The sequence below is a fragment of the Sus scrofa genome, chromosome 1, assembly GCF_054392235.1.
Source record: "Sus scrofa isolate SSC_HxYL_T2T_F1_AM1 chromosome 1, Sscrofa_HxYL_maternal_Yorkshire_Landrace_v2.0, whole genome shotgun sequence".
NCBI classification, from domain to species: Eukaryota; Metazoa; Chordata; class Mammalia; order Artiodactyla; family Suidae; genus Sus; species Sus scrofa.
The window spans coordinates 128,788,649-128,815,256 of NC_139383.1; the positions used below are offsets into that span (position 1 = coordinate 128,788,649).

At 44.9% G+C, this 26,608-nt stretch overlaps 1 protein-coding gene across 2 annotated transcripts in view; it reads left to right on the top strand.

Annotated features, from left to right (window-relative positions):
• The window catches only part of MYO5C (myosin VC), a 129,143-nt gene that overhangs the window by 58,161 nt on the left and 44,374 nt on the right, over positions 1-26,608 (top strand). The window contains exons 9-23 of one of the 2 annotated variants that reach the window (XM_005659597.4): positions 90-196; positions 3,221-3,486; positions 6,384-6,465; positions 8,562-8,702; positions 10,247-10,372; positions 13,786-13,869; positions 16,312-16,446; positions 16,879-16,976; positions 17,823-17,909; positions 18,378-18,489; positions 19,225-19,436; positions 21,337-21,502; positions 22,093-22,239; positions 24,287-24,451; positions 25,975-26,068. In XM_005659597.4, coding sequence (XP_005659654.2) covers positions 90-196; positions 3,221-3,486; positions 6,384-6,465; positions 8,562-8,702; positions 10,247-10,372; positions 13,786-13,869; positions 16,312-16,446; positions 16,879-16,976; positions 17,823-17,909; positions 18,378-18,489; positions 19,225-19,436; positions 21,337-21,502; positions 22,093-22,239; positions 24,287-24,451; positions 25,975-26,068 — 2,022 coding nt within the window. The remainder of the gene's footprint in view (positions 1-89; positions 197-3,220; positions 3,487-6,383; positions 6,466-8,561; positions 8,703-10,246; positions 10,373-13,785; positions 13,870-16,311; positions 16,447-16,878; positions 16,977-17,822; positions 17,910-18,377; positions 18,490-19,224; positions 19,437-21,336; positions 21,503-22,092; positions 22,240-24,286; positions 24,452-25,974; positions 26,069-26,608) is intronic. The other variant, XM_021095283.2, reaches the window with a different exon arrangement.

Here is a 26,608-nt window from a genome sequence, read left to right on the forward strand (position 1 = left end):
TCCTAAATGAATTCAGCTGCTTATCTTACTAGTGATTAAGCAAGAGAAGAAATGCAGTATTCCTAATTTGGGGAAATTTTTGTTTTCAGGTTTCAAAGAAGATTTTCAGATGGATGTTTTTAAAATCCTTGCAGCCATCCTACATCTGGGCAACGTGGAGATCATAGCAGTGGGCAACGAGAGATCGGCGGTCAGTGTAAGATATGTGTTCCTTTTAACCTTCCTGTATTGGAAGGATCATCAGTAGAACCTCTCACTGTAATTCAGTTTTAGATTTTAACACCAGGCACTACTGGGGAGACCAGTTTAACAGGAACAAGGAAGCAGGACTTTCCATGGATTGCTTTCAAAGTGTAAAGCTTCTTTCCCTTGCAACAGTAGGGACGGGGGCAGGGAATGCATTCTCTGTTCTTCTTTTATTCAACACATTTTGACTGAGTGCTTACAGTGTGCCGGACACTGTTGCAGGCTCTGGAGAAACAGCAACGAACAAACCAAAATCAGCAGGTCTTCACGAAGCATATGATCTGGCAGAGGAAGGTGGAGGGGATGAGACATGACAAACATTTATAGGCTCTGGCAGCTGGGGATGGCCATTAAAAAGGAAAATAAAGCAGAGAAGGGGTGGGCTATGCCTTTTGTACAGCGTATTCAGAGAAAGCCTTTCCGATTTGGTAAAGATGTGATTTGTGCCTATATCTGGGGGAAGAGTGTTTGAAGTAGAGGGAACAGTGAGTGCAAGGCCCTCAGGCAGGCAGGAAGTATTATTGCAAAAATAGCCATAAGGTTGGTAAATGCGAAAAAGAAAACACATGAAAGGAGGGGTGGTAGACCAGGCCAGAAAATGTTGAGGGTGGAGGGGGTGGTACAGATCATGGATGGCCTTAAGAGCATTGGACAGTTTTAAGCAGAAAGGATGCCTCCTACCTCCTGACACTCTCTTAATCAAACACCAGTGTTTCTGCCTTCCTCTCTAGAAATAGATTCCCATGTAAGTTTTGTGACAGATATCATTACTTATTGGACACAAGATAAGCTTATGTGTGTCTCTTTGGCAACAGATGTCAGGAGTGGTGATTCTTAGAATGAGGTGTGTGTTGGGTTATTCTCAACAATATCCATGTAAAGAGAACTATTACACAGTTTTAAAAAGTTTCTGTGAAATGCAACATCCCCTTACTATTAAAGCTTTGTATTAACACATGTGTCTTAGTCAACTCTGGTTGCCATAACAAAGTACCACATGCAGGGTGGCTTAGCAATAGAAATTTATTTTCTCACAGACCTGGAGGCTGGCGGTCTAAGGTCACGGTGATTGCCTGGTTGATTTCTGGGTGAGGGCCTTCTTCCTGGCTTGCATACAGCTGCCTTCTAGCTCTGTCCTCACATGGCAGAGAGAAAGCAAGCTCTAGTTTATTTTCTTAGAAGGACAGTAATCCCATCTAGGGGCTCCATCCACAGGATCTCATATAAACCTCCCAAAGGCCCCACTTCCAAATACCATCACATCAGGGGTTAGGGGTTCAACGTATGAATTTTTCATATAACTGAAACAAACATTCAGTCTATAACTATGTCTATTTTCATGTCCCCATAACATGTGATGGGAACAGTTGTTATTTTATATATACGGCAGTTTCTCATCTCTGGCACCTGCCATTTAAGGGGAAAGAACACCAAGAGTGGAGCATATACTTTTCTTGACCTAGTGCTTCAATCCTGTTGCCCTATGACCAAGAAGTAATTCTCCTTCCTCTCTTCAAATTCTTACAATAAGCATCCCCCTCCCCCTATATCCAGCCCTCCTAGGGTCAGTAATTTCACAAAGGACTGGGAAGTTTGGTGAGGGCTCCTGACCTTGGATAGGAGCATGGAGTGTCTATAGTTCTCCCTCTAGTTCTTTGCCAGAGATGAGCTTCTGCACTTTTCCTTCTCAAACTCCCATAGAGTAAAAATAAGATGTCCACCCAGCAAATGCCCTTGCTTTGAACTCCATCCTCTGAAATTTGTTGTGAAGATAGTATTTTAAATAGTTAAAATTGGTAGACTAGAAATCCTTTGTCTCACAATTTTAGGAGACAGATTTTATTTTAAAAAAAAGTCAAATCATTGCAGAAAATTACTAGTCCTATAATTTTCATTTATTTGCATCAAATATTGGCCAAATTCAATATGGATGAAGCCACTGTATTTTTTAAAAATTGCTGCCCCTTTGCATTTCCCCTACAGCTGAAGGTTTGTGACTCGGAAGTTTTGGTTCCTGCTTAGTTGGAAGGAAACCAATGGGCCTGCCTGTCCTCTCCCCAGTGAAGGGGTCAGGAACATCAAAGACACACTCACATCATTGTGAACTTGGTCAGAAGCCATGTGGGTGGGTAGTGGAGAGGTGGCAGGACTCTCTGTAATCTGATGGTTTTTAATTACAGTCATGGTTTTCCCAGTTGGCTGAGATGGTGTCAACAGATTAACCTGCCTCTGCAAGTTCCCCTGCCCAAGGAGACGGGTAGTACTCAGTCACACGGGGTCATATCGCCTTGCTTAGTGACAAGGAACCCTTGTCCGTGTGGTCTAAAGACAAATGGGAGCAGACCACTCCTTGTCTGCTGGCCAGTGGGGCAGCTCTCATGCCCAGGCTTGCGAGAGAAACAAGGTTCACTTTGTACATCCAGGAGTCCTCCGCCACTAGTCTTATCTTGGCTGGAAAGCTGCTTTAGTCCAGAGAGCCCCCATGTTCTCTCTGACAATGACACCTAGGTACCTCCTGGGCCAGACACATCCTCCTACCCACTCCTCTGGCAAAACCTGACCACACACATGGAAGGACAGGGCAAGTTCAGGCTCTGACAGGGGGCCTGGGTGTGAGGCAGAGGGAAGAGAGGCCTCAAACATGCACAGTGCACAGGAGAGGGGGAAGCATTGCTTCTGTAGCCTAATCACTACTGACATTCTTTGGCCAGAAATAACATCCAGGTAGAACACAGCCCAGGACCACCTGGCATTACCACAGTGGTGCCCTGCCAAAGGTCAGGTGCAGGCTCAGTGCCACTTCAGGCTCTTCTGCTTCACCCCCAGACGGGGCTCTGCCTAATGGGCATGGTCCTTCTCAGCCCAGCTCATCCTCCTCTTTCTGGCAGGCCTGAGCAGAGACCCAGGGGCCTGGCTGGGTGGGCTGGTGCTGGTTTAGATGACCTGACAGGGCTTGGGCTTTTCACTTTTGAAGGAGGACGACAGTCACTTGAAGGTGTTCTGTGAGCTCCTGGGCCTGGAGAGCGGCAAAGTGGCTCAGTGGCTATGCAATCGCAAGATCATCACGACCTCTGAGACGGTGGTGAAGCCCATGACCAGGCCCCAGGCCACCAATGCCAGGGATGCACTGGCCAAAAAGATCTATGCGCACCTGTTTGACTTCATAGTGGAGAGAATTAATCAAGCCTTGCAGTTTTCAGGCAAGCAGCACACTTTTATTGGTGTTTTGGACATTTATGGGTAAGATTCTCTTCAGTGAACCTGTCTTTCCTCATTTAAATGTCAAATGCCTGTTATTTTTAGATTATTTTATTCTGGTTGTGCTTTGATGTTTCATATGATCAGAAAGATGATGTTCTTTGTTTTTTTAACATATGGGTGCTAAGTACAGTCCCCTAGGCTGTGCTTTATTTAATATCCTCTTTACCCAGATAAAAGGCTGTATTAAATAAATTCTAATTTGATAATGACCAACATCAAGAGCCATATGCCAGCTACTGTGCTACGTGGTTTCTGTGCACTTTGTTAGACAACCTTATAATTACCCACGTTTTATAGATGAAACAACTAAGATGCAGGAAGACTCATTCACGGTTGCTCTGCTGATGCTAGAAGCCAGCACTGTATGAGGATCTCACCAACTTCAGCTTCCCTACAGAGGCCCTGTGAGGTGTGGAGCTTTAACATACCTCTCCCGTTTCATAGGGAGGAAATCACAGCAGTCCTGCAACTTGTCCACACTCCCAGGGCCGGAGTGGACTCAAACTCAGAGCTTTTACCAACCAGCCTCCTCATACCTAATCCTCTTCCATTCTTGGACAATAAGGGTTGTGTGTTTGCCCCATTCTCCAAGAACTCTAATATACTTGGGAGACCACATTCCCACATTGGAATTTTTTCCTTGCTTCTTTGCCCAGTCCTGCTTTTCTAAATCCAGGGTCAGACTCATGCTAAAGACACTTGCAGAACAGCCAGAGAGGGGGTTCCCATTGTGGCTCAGTAGGTTCAGAACCTGATGACTCTGTGAGGATGTGAATTCAATTCTGGCCCTCACTCAGTGGGTTAAGTATCCCCTGTTGCTGTGGCTGTGGTGTAGGCTGGCAGCTGCAGCTCCAGTTTGACTCCTGGCCTGGGAACTTCCATATGTTCCAGGTGTAGCTATAAAAAGAACAAAATTAAAAAAAAAAAAAAAAAAAGAGCCAGAGAGAGTGCCTGAGGCCAGACCTGAGTGGAGGCGGGCCTTGACAGGAGATAGGTCTTGTTTGATAGCCACTGGCCACAGGTGCCCAACCCTTCCCTCTCCCAGGACCAGCCCTGGGAGAGGGGGAGGAGGGTCAGCTTGTCCCAGGGGAGGCATCACAGAGTATCCACCTGGATGGGGACGATCCCCAACATCCTGGGAAGGCCAGCTCACCCTCACCTCCCCAGACAGTGAGAAAAGCTGCTCTACTGGCCTGCTGCTGCCTGCTGGAGAGGGGTCAGATGGAAGGGGCCTTGAAATTTTACAGAGAATCAGCCTTTCCATAGCTATTGAATGTGGGACTGTGCCTCAAGGGAGTTATTTTGTTTAACTTAGGTTCTAAGTTAATACCTATGACTTCCAGTTAATAGCATATGTCAATGGTTATAAAATAGTGATACATCGCTGGAGTAGTCAAGTGAATTATTGACCTTGTCTCTTCTAAAAAACGGATTTGAGTACCCTGTAATCACTTAAAAGGGAATAGTCTTGCTAGACAATAGTCTCTTTCATTGTGGTGAAAATAAATGATTGTTGTATTATTCTCTATTCTTTCCTGTGTTTTTAAAATGCCTTTGAAATATGTAGCCCTTTGTTTTAAGATATTATTTCATTCAGGAACAAATACTCATGTGCCAGGAACTATTGGGTGCGATCAGTTAACAGAATAGGCATATGGCCCCTGCCCTCTTGAGACCTAAATTTTAGTGAAGGAGGCAGGCAGATAACTTGAGATCAGGGTGATTCCTGGGAATGGAGTAAGTGGATGGACATGCATGGGCAGCCAAAAAAGAAAAAAAAAGAAAGAACCAAAGCTTTAGAGGCACCAAGAGCTGGGGTCAAATTGTGTGTCCGTCACCACTCTGTGATGGTCACCGTCTTTTCTGACCCTCTTGTGTAACGGTCGGGTCACGGCAGCCCTCCACCAAGAGCGGTCTTAAGTGAGGTGACGAGCGACAGTGCTAATAGCTATAAGCACTCAGCTTCTTCCTGGCACGGGCGCTCATCTGGCCATATGGTGAAACTGGTGCCCCAGTTTTGTTCAGCCCACATCATGTTTCATAGAGCAGGATAATGCGCATAGGAGTCCAGGTTTCTCGATTCTCTTGAGAATCAGGCGACCTGATGTCCTGACCTGTATTCATCCATAGCCACAGCTGGCTGGTGCTGAGTAGCAGCTGCCATGCAGGGCAGTCCTGGTTATCACAGCCCCTGCACAGTTCCAGCCTGCTCCCCATTCTGTTTCTTGCTGACCTCATGATGAGTTGCAGCTCCAGAGACAGCCACTCAGGGTCTGAAGATGGAGGTGGGGCTGTGTCTGCCTTGGACCTGATGGGTCTACTGGTCTCTGGATATTAGATGCCCTTGCTCTTTTCCTCCAAGGACTGTGAAATTATACCTTGGGAAAGCAAAACTGTGCTGCCTCTTCCTTCAACACAGAGTGTGGCAACAGGAAACTATTGCTTTTTCACTGAAAGCAAAGGTGTTACAGTTGAGTGGGCACCCAGCTGGGTCTGACCCTGGCTGTGTGACCTAAGGCAAGTTCCCTAGCTTCTCAGTCTTATTTCCTTATCATAAAGTGAGGATAATAAGGCTGATGTCAGTGTTGTTATGTGGATTAAATGATACGCCATACGTCATGTGATGTGAGTGTTTTAATGCCAGCCTCAGGTAGGTGTTTTGTAACAGACCAGATTCTTTCCTGGGGCAGCCTAGAAAAAGATGATTTATAAACTGACTGCCAGGATGTTTAAACCAGAAGCTTTGAAGCATATTTAAAACTTGCCGAAAACACAGACAACTTTTCAGCTATAAAGTTTGACAAAAAAAAAAAAACCTATGAATGAATGTGTATGTCTTTCAAGTTACATCTTAACTTGTTTAAACTTTATTTCAGTTTTGAAACCTTTGATGTGAACAGCTTTGAACAGTTTTGCATCAATTATGCTAACGAAAAGCTGCAACAGCAGTTTAACCTGGTAGGTGATTTTCGTGCATGCATGTGTGCAGGCATGCATTTGTGTGGGGTGGGGGGAAGGAGAGAGAAAAAGCAGGCGTGAGAGGGAGGGAGAAAACACAGAAACTCCCTCTGGCTCCTTCCTGCTTCAAATCTTCCTATTGTTAAAGGGGTCACATGCTGTGTCACTGCCCCATCTTGTGGCCATATCTTAAAGCTGCACCTTCCCATCCTACTTCATCTTTTTTGGAGCAGCCTTTCTTGGCCAGATTCCCCTGTAGCCAGGCAAAACAACCTAGTTTCCTGAAGGCTCCAGCCCTTGTGCACCTGCTGCTCTCTCTGCCACAATCCACCTACTCCTGTTCTTTCCCCATCCCTTCTTCTTTACCTGGAGAACTCTTGCTTTTCTTTTGAAATTCAGCTTCTCCCTGACAACCCCTGAGAAGACATCATGTGTGACATCATGGAGGGCATGGGCTTTTGCTCAAACTAAACTGGGTTTGAATCTCACCTCTACCACCTCCTTCCTCTGGGACCTTGGGCTCTCTGATGTTCTTGTGCAAAGACCCTACATTGACTCATATTTGGTAAACATTTCTTTGTTTTCCTATTCCTTGCCCCAGAATTAGTCCAGGTATATGCATTAGATTTCAACCCATTGCAAATTTGTATTCTGTTAGCATTCTCAAAGATTCTCTGGAAGTTTAGCATTTAGTGACTGAACTCATGTTTATTCCAAGTGAATGTGCAGCACAGCTCACCTGAAGACAAAACAGATCCTGTCTCTCCCAAAACTCCAGTGCCACCTTATTCCCAACACACACATTTGCCCCAACCCCAGAATGATGCATGTACAAGACATCCCCTGAAAATAGCAATCAGAGGCTGCAATTCCATTTTTTCCTTTTTTATTCTACTTTTCCTCCTCTTCTATTTTGTCCTCCTTTTGTTGTTGCTGTTGTTGTTGTTGTTGTAGCATCATCTACCAATGGGCAGATCCTCCTGGGAGAGGTAATACTTTAAATATCAGCATAAAAACGCTAGTGAGCCCCCTAGCTCATGTCCCATAAATCTGCCCACTGTTTGACTGCTGCACATGGGTGGCCTCAGGGAGCTCAGCAGTGAAAAAATGAACCTGCCACCTTCCTCTCTTGGCCTCCTCACCCTCCATGCTCCCTTTTGTGGTTAAAGCTCCAGTATCCTGAGCTTCATGTTCATCCCAACTCCTTCCTTCTCCCTCACTTTCCTCCCAGTGACCAGCCTCCACAGAACCTGGGCTGGGTCCTGACTGGGCTCTCTGCCTCCAGTCCTGTCTTCTTCAAAGCCATCCCTACCCCTAAACTGAGGTGTCTTTCCAGAATGTAGAGCTCATCATGAACTGTGAGTCCTCACTGCCTCTAGGAAAATGTCACAGGACTGAGATTCTCTGGGGGCAGTTCACAGGGGGCTGGTATGTTCTCCCCTCTGCTGTCCTTTGCAGTCCCACCCCATCTGCCCCCTGGCACTTTCATTGTTGCCCTGTCTGGCCCTTGTGGCCTGTCTGCTTCTCAACCACCTGTTGGGCTTCTGTGCAGTTCCCAGTGGGATTCTCCTGAGGGGGCCTTGCTCCTCATAGCCTCTCCCCCTTCCTCCTCCTGCAGCCAGGATGAGCCTGAGCCAGCCCTCTGGGGGGCCTTCTTGATATCCTCATAGCCCAAACAAATAATGAACAAAGCTCTCTAAGTTGTTGGCTTCTCACACTGGCCCCACAGCCAGCATTTTTGGGTAGGCTGGCTTCCACCCAGCCAAAGAGGCTGGGTCTGCCTTGGACAGCAGCAGTGGCTGTGAGAGGGAAGGGGCTCCAGGACCACCCTGAGTGCTGAAAGTGGCAGGCGGGCCCAGGCCTTACACCCCAGGATGTGGGGACCCACTTAGACTGGGAGGGAAGATGACAGCTAGCCCATGATAGGACTTCAGCAGCATTGAGCATAGATATGGGGAGCTGCATAAATCTCAGGGTCTTCCATAAACGTTACCAATCTGTCATGAATCTACATTTTGCACATGTTTACCTCCTGTTCTTCAGACACACATCGTGATATTCTCTTTTACTTTCTGTATTAACTTCTGGATTCCCAGCATGTCTTTAAACTTGAACAAGAAGAATATATGAAGGAAGATATTCCTTGGACTCTGATAGATTTTTATGACAACCAACCAGTTATCGACCTGATTGAAGCAAAAATGGGCATTTTGGAGTTACTGGATGAAGAATGCTTGGTAACTTTTAAAAATAACTTGTTTTCAACTTCTGAGTAGTAATAGATGAGCATATTGCAAAATTGGGTGTGTGTGTGTGTGTGTTTTCATTCACATGTATGTATTTCATTCCTGATGTATTAACAACTGGTTGGATGTTACTGCTGGGACAGCAGTCAAGAGCAGGAATCCCAGAGGGCAGGGAGGACTTCCCACCCTCAATATGTGTAGCCCACCCTTGGGTAACACAACCTCTAGGTCATGTCCATTAGGGAGGAGCCCTCTGAAGCTGTCCCTGGGTATATATATCCAGTGGACATGGACACAGCAAGTGACCACACACCAGTTGTTAATGACTACAAGAATTGAGTTTTCTTTTACTTCCTGATTCTATGAGTCACCCATTGGGAGGTGCAACTGAAAAATCAACATCATACAATTGAGGGAAGAGTCTCTGGGAATTTTCCTATTATTATTATTATTACCCTCTGGGAGGAACATGTTGATAGTGAGTCAGCCTAGCATTGTTCCTCATGGAGCCATAGAAAAAATAATCTACAGGACAGTATTCATGTTTGGGTTTAAATGTTGTAGTTTGATGTTTAAACATACGTCTGTTTCTTTTCCAAAGGTTTATTTGTGCTCCGCCAAATGAGTATATTGTTAAAGACTTACTGGTATTTTCTCCCTGGAATTCCCAATTCCGTGGTTCTTCTCACAGATGATCCTTTCTGGTACAACTTGTGCTTTAACCCCAGCAGTGATGTGAGATTAAAAAGCACGCATCAAGGCCAAACATTCTGGAATAATCTACTGGGGGCAGGGTGCATAGGTCAAGGTAGTCTCTAGGAAATATTTTGCCCACTCTACAGAGACACTCCCTAGGTGACAATGTCAAAGAAGCATGAAGGAGTCATTTTGACATGATGGGGTATTAGATTCAGCGTAAGTATAATGGATGGCTTCAAAATCACCAGTATCAGGAACAAGTTTTGCAACTAGCTTAGTTTGAGTAGGTAAGAGCTTAGTTGGAGGACTGACTAAGCAGTAAAACAAAAGAACTAACTAAAAGGACTAACTAAGCAGTAAAACAAAAGAAAGACTCTTCCTGAAGCAGGAGACGGGGAGGATTACTTTGGGGTGAGGAACTTCTCCCTTTCAACTAAAAATAAAAATCACGCTCACCTAATGGAACCCATGGTGCTTTTTCCTGGACCTTTGGAAATCTTTGAGGAAAAAAAAAAAATACTAAAATACTGCCAATTTTGCAGAAATAAAATCCTTCATTCTTATGTCATTATAGGACCATTTCCTTTTTGTCGATAACACTTTGTTCTTCTAAAAGGGCATTGATGTGTCCCTTTAAATATCACTCTAAAGAATGTTAAGATCAAGGATAGATTTCTGCCTGGAGTTGCATTTGAAATAGGAATCTTGGATCTGGAGTAGGTCACTCTGAGGTGCTAACTCATCTTGGTGTCTTCGAGTTAGCACTTTTCTGTACCTCTGTTAACCTTTCATCTCTAGTGTTCTTACTTACTAGTTGGCTTGCTTTTCTCTTCCAGTTACCACATGGGACTGATGAAAACTGGCTTCAAAAGCTGTATAATAATTTTATCAACAAGAACTCTTTGTTTGAAAAACCGAGAATGTCAAACACATCTTTCATCATCCAACACTTTGCTGATAAGGTACAGTGATAGTCTGACAGTGCTGTCTGCCCCCAGCCCACCCTGTCTCCTGGGGGACAGGCAGGCCAGGGACTTTAATGACTGGATCCATCACACTTAGCATGTAGCTTTGATGCAGGATACCTGTGTGTACATGTGTGTAACAATTCTGAATTTGTCTTTACCTCAAAATATATAAAGTTTGATTGTTTTACTTGAAAGATAAACATGTTTCCATTGGATCTCACTTATGATTTGGGCTTATTATGAATTCATTAACCTTTTATCAGTTTATTTTCTTTATGAAATTGTTATAATCAAGACAGCATAGTTGGCCTTCCTCAGTGGCCTAGTGGTTAAAGGATCTGATATTGCCACTGCTGTGGCTTAAGGTCAGTCCCTGGCCCAGGAATTTCCCCATGCTCCATGACCAGAAAAAAAAAAAAGACAGCATGGTTGTTTCCTACATTGAAAGCTATGTCTTTTTTCAACGCTCTCCTTTTTTATTGACTCAAGATGATGGATTTTCTATGTGATCTTTATTTTATACATTAATTAATTAATTTCTTTATTGTCTTTTTAGGGCCACACCCACAGCATATGGAATTTCCCAGGCTAGGGGTCAAATGAGAGCGGTAGCTGCCAGCCTACACCACAGCCACAGCAATGCCAGATCCGAGCCATGACTGTGACCTACGCCACAGCTCAAGGCAATGCCAGATCCTTAACCCACTGAGTGAGGCCAGGGACTGAACCAGTGTCTTCATGGATATTAGTTGGGTTCATTACCACTGAGCCACAACGGGAAATCCTATTTTCTACTTTATATGTCTCCTATTTCTTATGAAAAAAAAAGTTATTTTAATAAAAAATTATTTTAAAAGTAAATTACAGAAAACTTAGGAAACGGAAGGAAAAAAGAAAATTCTCCAAAACCACCTGTCCTAAGCATGCTTTCTTATCTTGCTTTCCTTCCTTAAGGATTCTCCTGCCCTCTCTGTTAGTGCCCAGTTGGGTGTTACTCCAGTGGCCTGGCTGGTACCTGGGGATTGTGGGGACAGTCTGTGCTTCCCTGTCCTAGAGGCCAGTGCTGTGGGTCGTCTGCTGGTCGTCATACCTGGTGCCCAGGGAGCAAGAGAGGGGATATCTGTAATAACCTTGGAGATCTGGAGGAACTCTATTAAACCTGATTGCCTTTTAGTGCTTAGAGACTTGCAGATAGGTTCTTGAAAAGATTCACATGAAATGAATCATGTTATATCAAGTTATGTTTCCTAGTTGTCCTTTGTAATTTCACAGTTCTGATCCCATGGTGGTGGGTGGGGATCAGACTTCATGTAAAGCACATATGGGATTTACTTTAAGAGATGGTCTCAATAGTACATGGTTTCTTTATATTTAATTCTTGTCATTTGGTACTTGTAAGAAGACCCTCTTAAAAGAACAAACAATGCAGCGTTTTGTGTGGATCGTGGATTGGTGGGAAGAAACCACACATGCTATAAGGTTAGCTTAAGTTCTCAATTTAATTAGCCAAGGAAATAAAATTGTTCTGAAATCAAGGCAGCTTCACTTAGATTCAGCAAATCAGTGCACTTTGCCTAGATCTCCATAGCCTCCAAGAGAAGCACTCAGCTGCCTGTGACACTGCTCCTGCAAATAGTCTCCCAGTTCTGTGTTTGTTATGCCTTTGCTCATTTATACTAGTGGTTCACACACTAGCCCAGAAGAGTTTATACCACCATCCATGTGTTTGATTCACAAGGGTGTGTTTACAGACAGCTAGTGTTCCTGGTTCTTAACCTGAACTCTGCACCAGTAAGGACACTTTCCTATGCAGGGGACAAAGCAGAGTCTTTGCCCAGGGTCCCTGCATACCCTCTCTGCCTCCAGGTTCCAGCACCCGTGAAAGCCTGTTTTTAAATTTTTATTGTTTTATTTATGAAGACTATATATCACATATTGAAATATATACTCCAGAGACCTGGCTATTACAAAGAAAGCTTCAATGAACATAAAAGTACATAAATATTTTTAAATTAATGTTTTTGTTTTCTTCAGATATATACCCAGGAGTACCATTGCTCCATCACATGGTAGTTCTATTTTTAATTTTTTGAGGAATCTCTGTATTGTTTTTCATAGTGGCTGCATCACTTTATATTCCCACCAACAGTGTAAGAGAGGTCCCTTTTCTCCACATCCTTGCCAACACTTTTAATTGGTTGTCTTCTTGATGATAGCTATTCTGACAGGTGTGAGGTGATACCTCACTGAGGTTTTGATTTGCCTTTCCCTGATGACTGTGATGTTGAGCATCTTTGCACATGCATGTTGGCCATCTGTGTGTCTTCTTCAGAAAAATGTCTATTCAGATCCTCTGCCCAGTTTTTAATAGGATTATTTGTTTGAGATTGAGTTGTATGAGTTCTTAATATATTCTGGATATTAATCTGATAAGATATGTCACTTGCAAATAACTTCTTCCATTCAGTAGGTGGCCTTTTTGTTCTGTTGATAGTTTGCTTCACTATGCAAAAGCTTTTTGGTTTGATGTAGTGCCATTTGTTTATTTTTGCTTTTGTTCCCCTTGCCTGAGAGACATATCTGAAAAGGTATTATTAAGACTGATATCAACGAGCATACTACCTATGTTTTCTTTTAGAAATTTTAAGAAAACACGGGAAGTATGCTCTTACCTCCTTTTTCAGAGATTAATTGTCACAAAAGTATAGGTTCATTTCTGGGCTCTCTAACCTGTTCCGTTGATCTATGTGTCTGTTTTGTGCCAGTGCCATACTGTTTTGATGACTGTAGCTTTGTACCTAACCTGAGATTTGAATGTTTAAGCAGCCACCCTGGATGTGTTGTTTTCTGAGGGATTCAAGGAGTCTTACGAATCAGAAAGGGCTGCCTTGAGGGTTTTCCTAAGCCAGATTCAAACAGTGCCCCACTCTCAACCTGATTGTAAGGGTTTTATGGCCTTGGAAAGTTTTGTGGTCAGCTAGTCAGTTTTCCTTTCCTTTCTACCTCATTCATGCCAATTTAGGAAGACATTTCTGTTTAAACCCAAAGGTGACCACTGGGCTTCCAAGGCAAAGGAAGCCCTAAGCCAGGTCTTCTTGTATTAATTGCACATGTTACGGGGAATGACCAGTCACTTGTGGCCAGAGGGAACTAACAGGTATGTGCAGTGTTGTCAGTATCCAGTGAAAAGTCCAAGCAATGGAAGAGCCTGGCATTTTCCAGCATATGACATATTCCCAGCTTTTTCTATAATGAGGTTGCTTTGGTAAACAGAAACCTGATCTCTTTAAAACATTGCCTGTGTAGCCCCTTCAATATTCTTTCTTTAAAAAGAAAAGAAATTCATGGTATTTAGATGCTGTCTGCTTTTGTCTCTTTGTAAATAATTAATTCTTTTCTTTGCATAGGTAGAGTATAAATGTGAAGGTTTCCTTGAGAAAAACAGAGACACTGTCTATGACATGTTGGTTGAAATCCTGAGAGCAAGCAAGGTTTGTAAAGTCCTAAGGGGTAATTAAGTTTATCCTTTATGTACTTGACATGGAGCTACACATGTATCAGGAAAGAGGGAGAAGTGTGTGCATGTTAAATGTCTTGTAGTAGCAAATTATAGCTGCTACATACAAAAATATGACTGTTTTAGACTTGGCACTAAAATGTTTCTGGCTTCTGAAAGCATGCCAATGTTCACTATGTGCAAAATCAGAGACCAAATGTGCAGATGAGAGGAAGGACAGCTAGTATGATCTTTAAAGAATCAGAATTCACATTTTATTCATTCACTCTCAAATGCTTATACAACACCTAGCACGTGCCAAGTACTGTCCTAGATCCTGGGGATACAGCAGTGAATAAGGCAGACAAGGTTCCTGCCCTCATGGAGCTCACATTCCCAGAGGGAGTGACAGACCTTAAACATGCAAGCCAGCAGTGGTAGGTAGCGCTAAGCAAGTGCTCAAGGAAAACCAAAGGAAGAGGAAGTGCCACTCTGGGTGCGTGAGCTCCAAAAATCTACGGTTCTGTGATGAGGTATCACCGTAAGAGTGATTACTGACTTTTTCTTTTCCTTTTTAAGCATTTCTTTCAATTTTAGAATTTTAAGAATTCAAACTCTTAAAATTTGAAAATAAGAACAGTTCACACACAAACTTTCATTTTTGTGCAGACTGGGTTATCCTCTTTATTTTCTTACTTTTAAAAGATCCCCAGTCATTTTGTGTGTGTGTGTGTGTTTATTTTTTGTTGTTGTTGTTTTTGTCTTCAGGGCCACACCGGTGGGCTAGGGGTCGAATCAGAGCTACAGCTTCTGGCCTGCTCCACAGCCACAGCAAGGCCACATCTGAGCTGCATCCACAACCTATGCTGTAGCTTATGGATCCTTAACTTATTGAGCAAGGCCAGGGATCGAACCTGCATCCTCATGGATACTATGTTGAGTTCTTATCTCAATGAGCCACAATGGGTACTCCCCCCAAATCCTTTCCTGATGGTCAAGTATTTTGACCCCTTCCCACATGTACCTGAACACTTCCACTAATGGAATAAATAAATAAAGCACAGGCAATGGCAACTTCAATTATTAAAGTTCATTTATAACAGAGAAGTCAATGTAAAAATGGCCTGTATTTTTCAGACAAAATTAGTGAGTTAACTCACCAATTGCTGACTCACCCCGGGCTTACCTGGGGTTCAGTATGGAGGAGGAACACAGTTGCTGGTGAGGCCACTGAGCCCACAGGCTGTCAGAGGCCTGGGGATTTCAGGTTCACTTGTTCCGCAGGTGATACAGGATGCATCAGGCAGGAATTCTCCCCTGAAGGAGATTCTCAATGTCTGATTTAAAAGAAGAAAATACGAGGGCTTCTCCAGAAGAGAGGATAGGACATTTAAAGAAATAACTGATGGAGTTCCCGTTGTGGCTCAGTGGTAACAAACCCAACTAGTATCCATGAGGTTGTACGTTTGATCCCTGGCCTCGCTCTGTGGGTTAAGGATCTGGTGTTGCCATGAGCTGTGGTGTAGGTCACAGATGCAGCTTGGATCCTCCCTTGCAGTAGCTGTGGTGCAGGCTGGCAGCTAACTTCCATACGCCATGTGCGGCCATAAAAAGAAAAAAGAAAAATAAAAAAAATAAAGAAATAACTGATGCAAGATGGAAAGTAATGAGTGTCTTAAAAGAGGTGCAAATTCAAGATTAAGATAATTCAGGAGTTCCCGTCGTGGCACAGTGGTTAGCGAATCCAACTAGGAACCCTGAGGTTGCAGGTTCGGTCCCTGCCCTTGCTCAGTGGGTTAACGATCCGGCGTTGCCGTGAGCTGTGGTGTAGGTTGCAGATGCGGCTTGGATCCAGCGTTGCTGTGGCTCTAGTGTAGGCCAGTGGCTACAGCTCCGATTTGACCCCTAGCCTGGGAATCTCCATATGCCGTGGGAGCGGCCCAAAGAAATAGCACAAAAAAAAAAAAAAAAAAAAAAAAGATAATTCAGAAGAAGTTGGGATTAATTCATGCTGGGACATAGGGAAGGTATTGTGAAGGGAGGTCTGGAAAGTATTATAGTAGAACCTTGAATAATGGGTAGGCTTTGAATCTTTGAGGATAAGAATGTGGGGTTAGGAGGGTGGGCATTGCAATTGCAAAAGCAACATGAGCAAAGGCATAGAAGTGGGAGTAAATGTTTCTACTTTTCTGACACTTGAGGTAATACTTACATGCAGACATTCAATGGTTTCCTTCTCCCATTCCTGGGAAAGAAGCCAGGAGCCATCTCAAGTGAGGAGGACCCCCTCATGGAACTGAGATTTGGCCAAGATCATCGCTTTTCCCCCCATTGATTTAGATGGGGGGAGGGGTGGTTGTGACAGTCTCCTTGATTGCACCAGCTTAGGGCTGTGGGCGAATACTTTTGACATTAAAATCCTTTCTGTTCTTTCCAGTTTCATCTCTGTGCCAACTTTTTTCAAGAAAATCCGGTTCTTTCTTCCCCTTTTGGTTCAGCAATCACAGTTAAATCTGCAAAGCCAGTCATCAAGCCAAACAATAAGCATTTCCGGAGCACAGTGGGGAGCAAGGTACTGAGAAAATGTCAGAGGGCTCAGCTAGGCTGAGGGTGGGGAGCCAGGCACGGGTGGGACCCATTCTGGGTGGGACATAGGCACTGGGCTTCTTCAGATTAATATAAATGCACATGTAAAGAAAAGTGGTAGTTCATCATCATAGTGCTTTAACCTATGAGGCTGAGCAAACCATGTATTTTAATAGTAACCTGATTCACTAAGTCCTTTGCCATTTGGGAGCACTGGACGGAGAACTGCTCTGTCCACACCAGCAGGTCATGCTGGTAAACCTAGTCACAGACTAAAACCTTTCGTAATAGATGTTTATGCATGAAGTTAGTTTTTCCTCTTGAGCAACTTATCCAGGTTGGACCTTTTTTCCCCTTTTAACCTTGATCTAAGCATTACATTTCAGCACGACATTTATTACCTGACTTTGTTTTCTAGTTTCGCAGCTCTCTGTACTTGCTCATGGAGACCCTCAATGCCACCACGCCCCACTATGTTCGGTGCATCAAGCCAAATGATGAGAAATTGCCCTTTGAGTAAGTGTTCTTCTGCAGCAGAGAGGGGACACCCTGAGGGAGCCATTTCTGGTGTGATGTTGGAGAATTTGTTTATCATGGTCTTGAACTTTACCATTCTTGGGTATTTTAATGATTCAAAACAATCCTGCCCTCTATATCATTAACCCCTCTGGCTAAACCATCTTATCTCCAGAGTTAAGCGAAGGGGCTAGGTTTGAAAGAATTATTCTACAGTTAAATCTTGTGCAAACAGAGAAAGCCAGAACATTTTCTTGGTGAGAATTTGTCTGTGTTTGTAGGAGGAAAGCTGTAGAGAGGCCAAAAGTTTTGCCCTCAAACATGGCATGAGGCCTTAGACTTGTTCTTTGGGGACCCAAGGAAGTGGAAGTTACAGAGAGTCTCTCAGCTGAGAGGTGTCTAAGGGGATGCTCTGTCCTGGGGGTGGTGACTGTGTCTGTGGGTCCTCAGAGGGTCAGACCTAAGCCATAGCGCCACCTGTAGGGTGTCTTGTAAGGGGGACTTGGTATCAAGTGGGCGCTGGGACGTGTGAGCTTGGACATTTCTCCCACTCTTTCAAAGCTCACCCCAAAGACCATTTCCCCACAAGGATTCTTTCTCTCTGCTGCCTTGATCAGCATCAGCTGCTTCTTTCCTTGTGTCTTCAGTGTAGTTTTCTGAATCCATTCACAGGGGTGCTGTCTCCATTCGACACCTCATGCCTATTTATTAAGTATTTGCCAGGTGTTGTAATTACACAGTGGATTCTGTACCCCGGGAGCTCACAGTTGGGGCAGGTCTGCTACACTGTTTATGAGCCTATTTATCAACTGTGATGGCTTAACATGTCATTAAATTGCCTTCAAGATTTGACTCCAAAAGAATTGTTCAGCAGCTGCGAGCCTGCGGAGTTTTGGAAACGATTCGCATTAGTGCCCAGAGCTATCCTTCTAGGTATGTTTTCAGTCCTTGCTTTGGGCCCAACTTGAGGTCTATGCTGAGAGCCAAGGGAGGGCTGCCTTGCTTTCTGTCCAGTACTTTCATACATTGTCCCACTGTGCTGTGGGAAGGCCAGAGAGGGTGGTAAACAAGCAGTGTGTGGAACAGAGGCCACCGTCCCACCCCCATCTCTGCACTAAAAAGGTCGCATGTTCCCTCTCCAGTGCTCCTGGGAGCTGGGGGAGAGGGTAGGGGAAGGGCAGACAACTATTGGAGCCAAGTGGTAACAAAATCTGTCCAGGGAGCACACAAGTATGCTCAGGTGAGGCTTGGGTGGCATCCTGGGGTAGGCAGTGGGCCAAAGGTTAGGGCCACTGCCCCCAAAACAGACCCCCCACCACCACAGTGCAGGTAAGCCCCAAGGTCTGCAGACAGCATGCGTGTCCTCCAGCCCACCTCTTGAGGGTTGCCTTGACTTTCCAGGTGGACATACATCGAGTTTTACAGTCGCTACGGGATCCTCATGACCAAGCAGGAGCTCTCATTCAGTGATAAAAAGGAGGTGTGCAAAGTGGTTTTACACAGGCTCATCCAGGTCAGTCGTGCTCCCTCCTGGAATCATGGGCTCTCAAATACTTTCCTCAGCTTCCCTTCTGAGTGCCTGGGAGGCCAGAAACATGCCCCGTGTGATTGAGTGTCAGAGAATCAGAGCAGACTCCCCCCTGGAGCATCATTTCCTGACAGGAGTTCACTTGAGGGACCCAAATTCAGACCTTGGATTCTGCTGTGTTCTCCCACAACCTAGGGAGTTTCCGTGCGCCTGGCTTATGTTACATAGTCGGCTAGATGGTCACTAAGCCAGGGCTTCCAGACATGGCCCTCAGTGTGGATTTAGAGTATTGTTCAAGCCATGAATTTTGTCAGAAAGGAGGTGCGGAAACAGTTATGATGGCTGGGAAAGGGCTGGCTAGGAGAAGCCAAATGAAGGCAGAAACCAAGCCTTTCCAGGCTCCTATGCTCCTTGGAAACCACCTTCAAGAGGCTAGAGCTCTCTAGTAGCCCAGAAGAGAATCACCAACAATGTACATGCCCCTTCCCACTCCACAGAGGACACCTCACCCTCAAGTCCATTTCCTCCCCCAAAGAGGCTTTAAGGAAACAAGGCAAAACATCAACTCCTAGGTCATGATCAGAACTTCTCTGCTTTATGTCAAAGAACAGATACATGAAAATAGCAGTGTCAGCATATTTTGATCTCTAAACATCTTTTCCAAATACTATAGAAAATCTGAAATATTTTGTTTCTGATTGTGTCATCTTTCTCTTTCAGGATTCTAATCAGTACCAGTTTGGTAAAACCAAAATTTTCTTCAGAGCAGGGCAAGTGGCTTATTTAGAGAAACTCCGGTTGGATAAATTAAGGCAGGGTTGTGTTGTGATACAAAAGCACATCCGAGGCTGGCTCCAGAGAAAAAAATTCCTCCGAGAGAGACGAGCAGCTCTGATCATTCAGCAGTACTTCCGGGGTCAGCAAACTGTGAGGTAGGTTGGAACCAAGGATTTAGGGCTTTGTATTCTGATCACCTCCAGGGGCGGGGCTCCTTTCTCCCCAAACTCTGGCTCAGACATGTGCATGGGACCCCCAAGATGGCCCTGAGCCTCAAGGTGAGATGGGGGCAGGTGGTGCTGACTCTGCCTGCTGTCCACATGTGGCAGAGGTGATAACCAGGACTTTGAGGAGAGGAAGCACCAATCAGGGTGCTGCTGAAGAGGGTCAAAGTTCCTGGTAAGGCCAAGTGGAGGGGCTAGGCTGCTGTTTCATGGGAACTGAAAACACCTAAGATGATCAGGGTCCTAGTTAAGCCTCTGCATAAAGAAAAGATACCATCGACCAGCCTAACCTGCAGATGGCAGTGATGGGGGGGGCAGACCTTGCCCAAGGGGCCCATGACAAGGCTCTGTCTGCTCGCACTCACTGACCCCCTGAGAGAGGGGACTGCATGGGTGGCGGGCAATTTCACTGGCCATACCCATCCCACCCTCCCTGGGGCTCCCAAGAGGCCATGCTGGGCTGGCCAGCACAACGGGAATCCTTCCTGGGTAGCACTATGTGCCTTTCTGGGTCTGCCCTGCCTCCCTCCTTCACTAGCTATGAGAGTACTTAAGGGTCAGGCTGTGTTGATCAGCATCCCTCTTCCTGAGCTTGAACCCGCCCTCCACCAGCATCCGGGCTTCTCCATGGCTCTGATGCACCATCTCAGCATGTCCCAAACTGGACTGGCCATTCTACCCCCACACCCCTGACTTCCCCAGGAGACTGTCTGACATACACACACAGCCAGCCTTGTCCTCCTGTGCCTCTGGTTTGCATTAATAGCAGCAGAATCCAGTCCTCTTCCCCAAACTCATGCTCCCTTTCTATTTGGGAATCACCATGGCTTGGCAGTCTGCTCCCTGCTGGCCCCTTGGGTCTTGTCTCATTTGTTAGGTTCCTGCACCCCTGCCCTGGATGAGTTTTCTCTATGTGTCTTATAGTCTAACAATTCCAGACAAATTCTCTTTTTCTGAGCATCTCAAGACTGCAAGGCCTCAATGCCTTCCCTGGTCCCTCAGCCTGAAATTTATCAGCCTTCACTGGAAAATTTCTACAGAAATCCCACTTTTCCATTAAGGCTGGTTGACATGTCAGCCCTTCCCAAGCAGAATTATAGTTCAGTGAGTTTTTTCTTACAGATTTTATATTTTTCCTCTTATCCCACTTGGCCATTTCCAAGTCTGTTGGTTTCATAGTTATACACTCTGAAAGTAAGAACTTTGTCTTCATCTCCAGTCCTTTAAATAGGAGTTGACAGACTTTTTCTCTAAAGACCAACTACTTTGAGTTTGGAGCCGGTGCGGGGGATCATGCAGTTGCTCTCACAAGTGTTCAGCTTTGCCTTTGTAGCATGAAGTCAGCCGTGGGCCATATGCAAATAGTAGGCACACCTGTATTCCTATAAAACTGGACAAGAATAAGTAGGAGGCTGCAGATTTGGTCCCCACGCTGTGGTTTTCCAACCCCTGATCAAGAGCCTCCAGCATGATTTCTCACAAGAATGAATGACTAGGTGAATGAGCAAGTGCACTGTCAAAGCACAGCTGCATTGTCACCTTCTCTGGGGGTAGTGATGATGGGTTGATTGACCAAAGGTGAAGAGAGTGTATGTTCCCATGTGTTGTCTTGTGCTTGGAGCAGGTCCCTGTCCTGATCAGGATGGAAAGGAGAGGTAATGTCACTAATCTTGAGTAGAAATAAGCATATGCCACCTACAGCATTTCAGGTATAGATTTGCAAAACATTTGATTGTGTCTGAATTAAGAAGTGTGACATGAGCTTTCCTCTCTGGAGTAGAAGTCAGTGCCCCGTGGATAACAGATTGACTCTATGTTCTTTTTAACCAAGGAAAGCTGTGACGGCCACAGCCTTAAAAGAAGCGTGGGCAGCCATAATCATCCAAAAGCACTGTCGTGGGTACCTTGTTCGCAATCTGTACCAGCTGATTCGTGTGGCCACCATCACCATCCAGGCCTACACCCGAGGATTCCTAGCAAGGAGGAGGTATCGAAAGGTGCGGCTTTCCTGGACGCAGGTTTCCCAGGGCTCATGTTATTTTTTGCCAATAGTAGTTCTGATGGTTTTTCTGCATGAAGACTTTCCTAGAGAACAGGGATTCATCCTCTGGGATGTGAATGTCTGTTCGTACATGTCTGCTCTGGGTGAGATGTGCTTATTGTTTCCAGTCTAGGTAATAGGGCTCTGTGGGTTGATTACAAGAAATTCATATTTTACCTTGTAGGAATATTTTATTTTTTCATTTTTTTTGTCTTTTTGCTATTTCTTGGGCCGCTCCTGCGGCATATGGAGGTTCCCAGGCTAGGGGTCCAATCGGAGCTGTAGCCACCGGCCTACGCCAGAGCCACAGCAACGCGGGATCCGAGCCGCGTCTGCAACCTACACCACAGCTCACGGCAACGCCAGATCGTTAACCCACTGAGCAAGGGCAGGGACCCAACCCGCAACCTCATGGTTCCTAGTCGGATTCGTTAACCACTGCGCCACGACGGGAACTCCAGGAATATTTTAGTAGCTGCATCTCCCAACATTGGAGGAGTTGATGAGAAAGGTCCAGTTTGCATTTCACAAACTTTTGTTTTAAAGATACTGGAGGAACACAAGGCTGTGATCCTTCAGAAATATGCCCGTGCGTGGCTGGCCAGACGCAGATTCCAGAATATACGACGATTTGTGCTCAACATTCAGCTTACTTATAGAGTCCAGCGTTTGCAGAAAAAACTAGAAGATCAGGTAGGTGTTCATAGCGCATCTTTCATATTTTTTCTAACAGATTTGTCTTGTTTTGGGTCAGTTCCTTAGCTATGCTGTTGATGAAAGAAAATTATTTCAGGAGTTCCTTTGAGGCACAGCAGGTTAAGGGTTCAATGTTGTCATTGCAGCAGCTTTGGTTGCTGTTGTGGCATGGGTTCAATCCCTGGCCCAGGAACTTCCACATGCCATGGGTGTGGCCATAAATAAATAAATAAAAATAATTTTAAGGGAGGACCAGAAAAACTTAACATGAAATTTTCTCTGCTATTTAAGCCACAACCCTAACCCCTTTGGTGTGCATTGTGCATCCACATTGTACATAAACTAAATCCCCTTAGAAGACGCAGGAATATCTACTCATCCCACCTCCTACCCAAGAAAAAAGCAATTTCCTCACGGTGCCAGTAAAGGTTGCTCTTTAAGAGATTACATTCCTTCCTTGATCCTATGAGAGGTCACGGTGACCCACTACTTGCCTTGTTGAACTACGTAAACTGTCAATATATTACTTTGATGTAGCACTCTGTCTCAAAAACTTATGCAGCTGTGCTTTGACCTCTGACTGGTAGAACAATCCTCAGCTTTTTGAAAGACTGTCTCTTAGGTAATATTCCTCAGGTTGGCTTGAATAAAATTCTCTTTTTCAGATTGACCATTGATTAATTTTTTCATTAACATTGTTAAGATTTATGGCCATGTTAGGAGGTTCAAACAGCTTACATGGACCACCTGAGCTATGAGACAGGAGCACACTCTAAAGGACTAATACCTATGGTTGTGTAGGTTGCATACTGCACAAGGGCACCTGCCCAAGAAAGCAAATGAAGCTGAAATCCAGTTTGACTTCATTTGCCAGCCCATGTGTCATGGCATAAAGCTGTACTGCCTGGAGTCATAGGTGCCTTTTTCTAACTTGCACAACTATGCTAACTCCCTGCCAAGCCATGCTCCCTCAGAGCTGTGTTAGCCCAGTGGAGTTGCCATTTTCTAATTTTCCCCAAGATCTTTGTGGTCTAGCTGCAGCCCTGCCAAGTTTGGGAAGACTCCCCATACCATTCCCATGGGTAGAAAGCAACTCCCATATCCTCAGTCAGTGGGGGAGGGCAAGGAACATGCAGTGTCCAGATCTATAATGCTCGCTCCAGCATCTGTCTCAAATAATACTGAGATTCTCCTACAACAGACTTTAAACAGCCCTAAGCTATACTATAGAGGTCCTTGGTGAATAGATGAATGTGCAACAAGAAGCTTGAGGTTTGGCTGCAGTTCCCCTCTTGTGATGTTGTGCAACAAGCCTGCATGTTAGGTAGCATGTGTAGAACAGTACTGAAAAACAACCATGGCCAAGGGACGCCAGGTCCCGTGGAGGTCCCCACTTTCCCTGAGGTCCATTCTAGGTCTTCATGTGCTAGTGCTGGCATAACAAGCCAGCACAGAAAGGGAGGCTTAAATAACAGACATATATCTTCTCATAGTTCTGGAGGCTGAAAGTCCAAGATCAAGGTGTTAGCAACATTGGTTTCTTCTGAGGTGTCTTTCTTTGCTTGCACATGGCCTTCTTCTCCCTCCGTCTTCACATCATCTTCCCTCTGTGTGTGTCTGGGTCCTAACCTCTTTTTCTAAGGGCACCAGTCCTACTGGATTAGGGTCTACCTGTGTGACCTTGTTTTACATTAATTACATCTTTAAAGACCCAATTTCTAGTATTCTGAGGTACTGAGGATTAGGACTTCAACATGTGAATTTTGGGGGATGGTGGGAGACACAGTTCATCCCATAACATTAGGGTCATCCTGGAGTTCCAGGATTGGACTAAATGAGCCTTCAGCTCAGGAAGGCATTTGCCGGACCAACTCTGCCTCCCTTGTTTCAGTGGGGTAAAGATGCTCATACATGCCGTTATAATAATCAGTGTAATCCATATAAATACACCTCTGATAGATTAGGCTAGAGGTTGAGGGAAGCAAATGGAATAGATTCTTTATTTTGGATGAACCCCTAAGTATCTGGTATTTCTTTCCCCTAGAACAAAGAGAACCATGGGCTGGTGGAGAAGCTGACCAGCCTGGCTGCTCTTCGGGCCAGTGACATGGAGAAGATTCAGAAACTGGAATCAGAACTAGACAGAGCAGCCACCCACAGGCAGAATTATGAGGAGAAGGGGAAGAGATACAAAGCTTCCATGGAAGAGGTCTGTGCTGGGTGTGACGATGGACCTAGGTTGTGAGTCTTCCTGTGGGAGACAACATAGCACAGCTTTCCCCCACAATGTAAATTTCTGCAGAGCGGAGTTCCCGTCATGGCACAGAGGAAATGAATCCGACTAGAAACCATGAGGTTTTGGGTTCGATCCCTGGCCTCACACAGTGGGTTAAGGATCCAGTGCTGCTGTGAGCTGTGGTGTAGGTCACAGACATGGCTCAGATCTGACGTTGCTGTGGTTGTGGCGTAGGCCAGTGGCAACAGCTCCAATTAGACCCCTAGCCTGGAAACCTGCATATGCCACGAGTGTGGCCCTAAAAAAGACACACACACACACAAAAAAAATCTGCAGAGCAAGTCAGATTTTACTCTTGGCTTCCATTAGCAAAAAATGCCTGCATTTCAGGGGAGGGAAGATCTGAAGCCTAGAGTCTGGGGAAGACGATAAAGCTAATGCTTCAAGAAGTACAGCATAAGGTTTCCTTTTCCTTTCAACTTCTGTAAAGTGCTGAAAGGCCTGAGAGGAGCTCTATCCAGATGCTTTCCTCTCTTCCAGCATGATCTTTGTCCCCTGTCAACTTGTTCATCTGGTGTGGCCTGGAAGCATCTTCCCCAGAGCAGCAGTGCAGAGCATGGGCAGATTTTCATCTCTGTGGTGTAGTAAAAAGAACAGTAGGCATAAAAATCAGATGCCCAGATGCCCCAAGTTCAAATCCTGTCTTTGCTGCCACCTCTCTGGGCAACCTTGGACAAGTCACTTCCCCTCTCTGAATTTCGGTTTCCTCATATGTAAAACAGGACTAACAAAAAGGGATCAAGAGAGTTGTTAGGAGGATAAATTGTCAGATGAAATAATTTAGGTAAGTGGCTGTCATGGAGCCCTGCACAAGCATGAACTAATATTTTCTAAGCAGGTGGTCTTTATTACCATCTGTTTTGCACCTTCTAAAGTCCTAGGGTTGTGCAGTCTGGAGCCCCAGGCATTCTTTTACCTTCCCCACAACCAGGTGCCCAGCTGTACCAACAGAGCTGCCAGGATTTCCTGCATTGCCAGTCACCAGCCATCTGCACCAAAGAGCCCCCAGCTGCCAGCCCAGCAGGCATTTTACTAAAAGAACTTCTATCATGTTCTCTGAGGCAGACACTTTCAAGGTCTGAATCCAATTTATATCATAAATTACTTGTATTAAATATATAAATACTCTATTTATAGCCAAGAAAAAGACAAAGGAATTTCTTTGACCTTGGGGTGGCCTCAAATTTGGTTCTTTTCCTCTTGATTTCAGCCGTTGGTGTGCCAGGTTGAGAACTAGTGTCCGTTGAAGTCACACGGAGACCTTACATGTAGAATTAAACACTGTGTTTTGCAGTGGGCTGGTGCCAGCTGTTACCTATGGATAGGAGCTAAGACCAAAAAATGCTAGTTGAAAAATATACAGCTCTTCTCTAAGAAAGACGATGATAAAACTCAAAGCAAGTTTTTCGAAAAAGCATTTTTTTTCCCTTTGATAGAAATTGGCAAAGCTTCAGAAGCATAATTCAGAATTGGAAATGCAAAAGGAGCAAATACAGCTGAAGCTCCAGGAGAAGACTGAAGAGTTGAAAGGTAAAGCCCAAGCTGACCTGACATGTACATTCATCTGTTCACGAGTCCAGCCATTTGGGAAATAGGTACTGGGTGGGAACTGAGTTTCAGACTGAACCAGGAAGTCTGGTATGATGAGAAAACTTCTTCTCTACAGAGAATAACTTTATTTAAATTGTGGCATCTGTACACTACACATTCACCTCGTTTATTTCCATCTTTCTTTTGACAGAGCACAGCAATCCCTGTCTGTGCCTCAGAACCTCCTGGGCCATTTGCAAAGTACCTATGGGTGGCCATAAGCCTGGAGCTGTTATATCAGAAAATGGGATGTGCATCTGTAGGCAGTGGTGGCAGGGGTTGTTCAGACCACCCCTTGGTATTTTTTAAAAATGTTGTAGTCATCCTGATGCATTGTCAAGGCAAGGTTGGGGTAATGTTTGTGGCTTGCCAAGGATTTGCACTCAAATTTCAACTCTGTCCAAGTTACTTATTCTAGGTAGTACCCAGGCCCTCTGCCACTGTCCTGGCCTTGAACAAAGGGCCCTGCTTAGCCCTGAG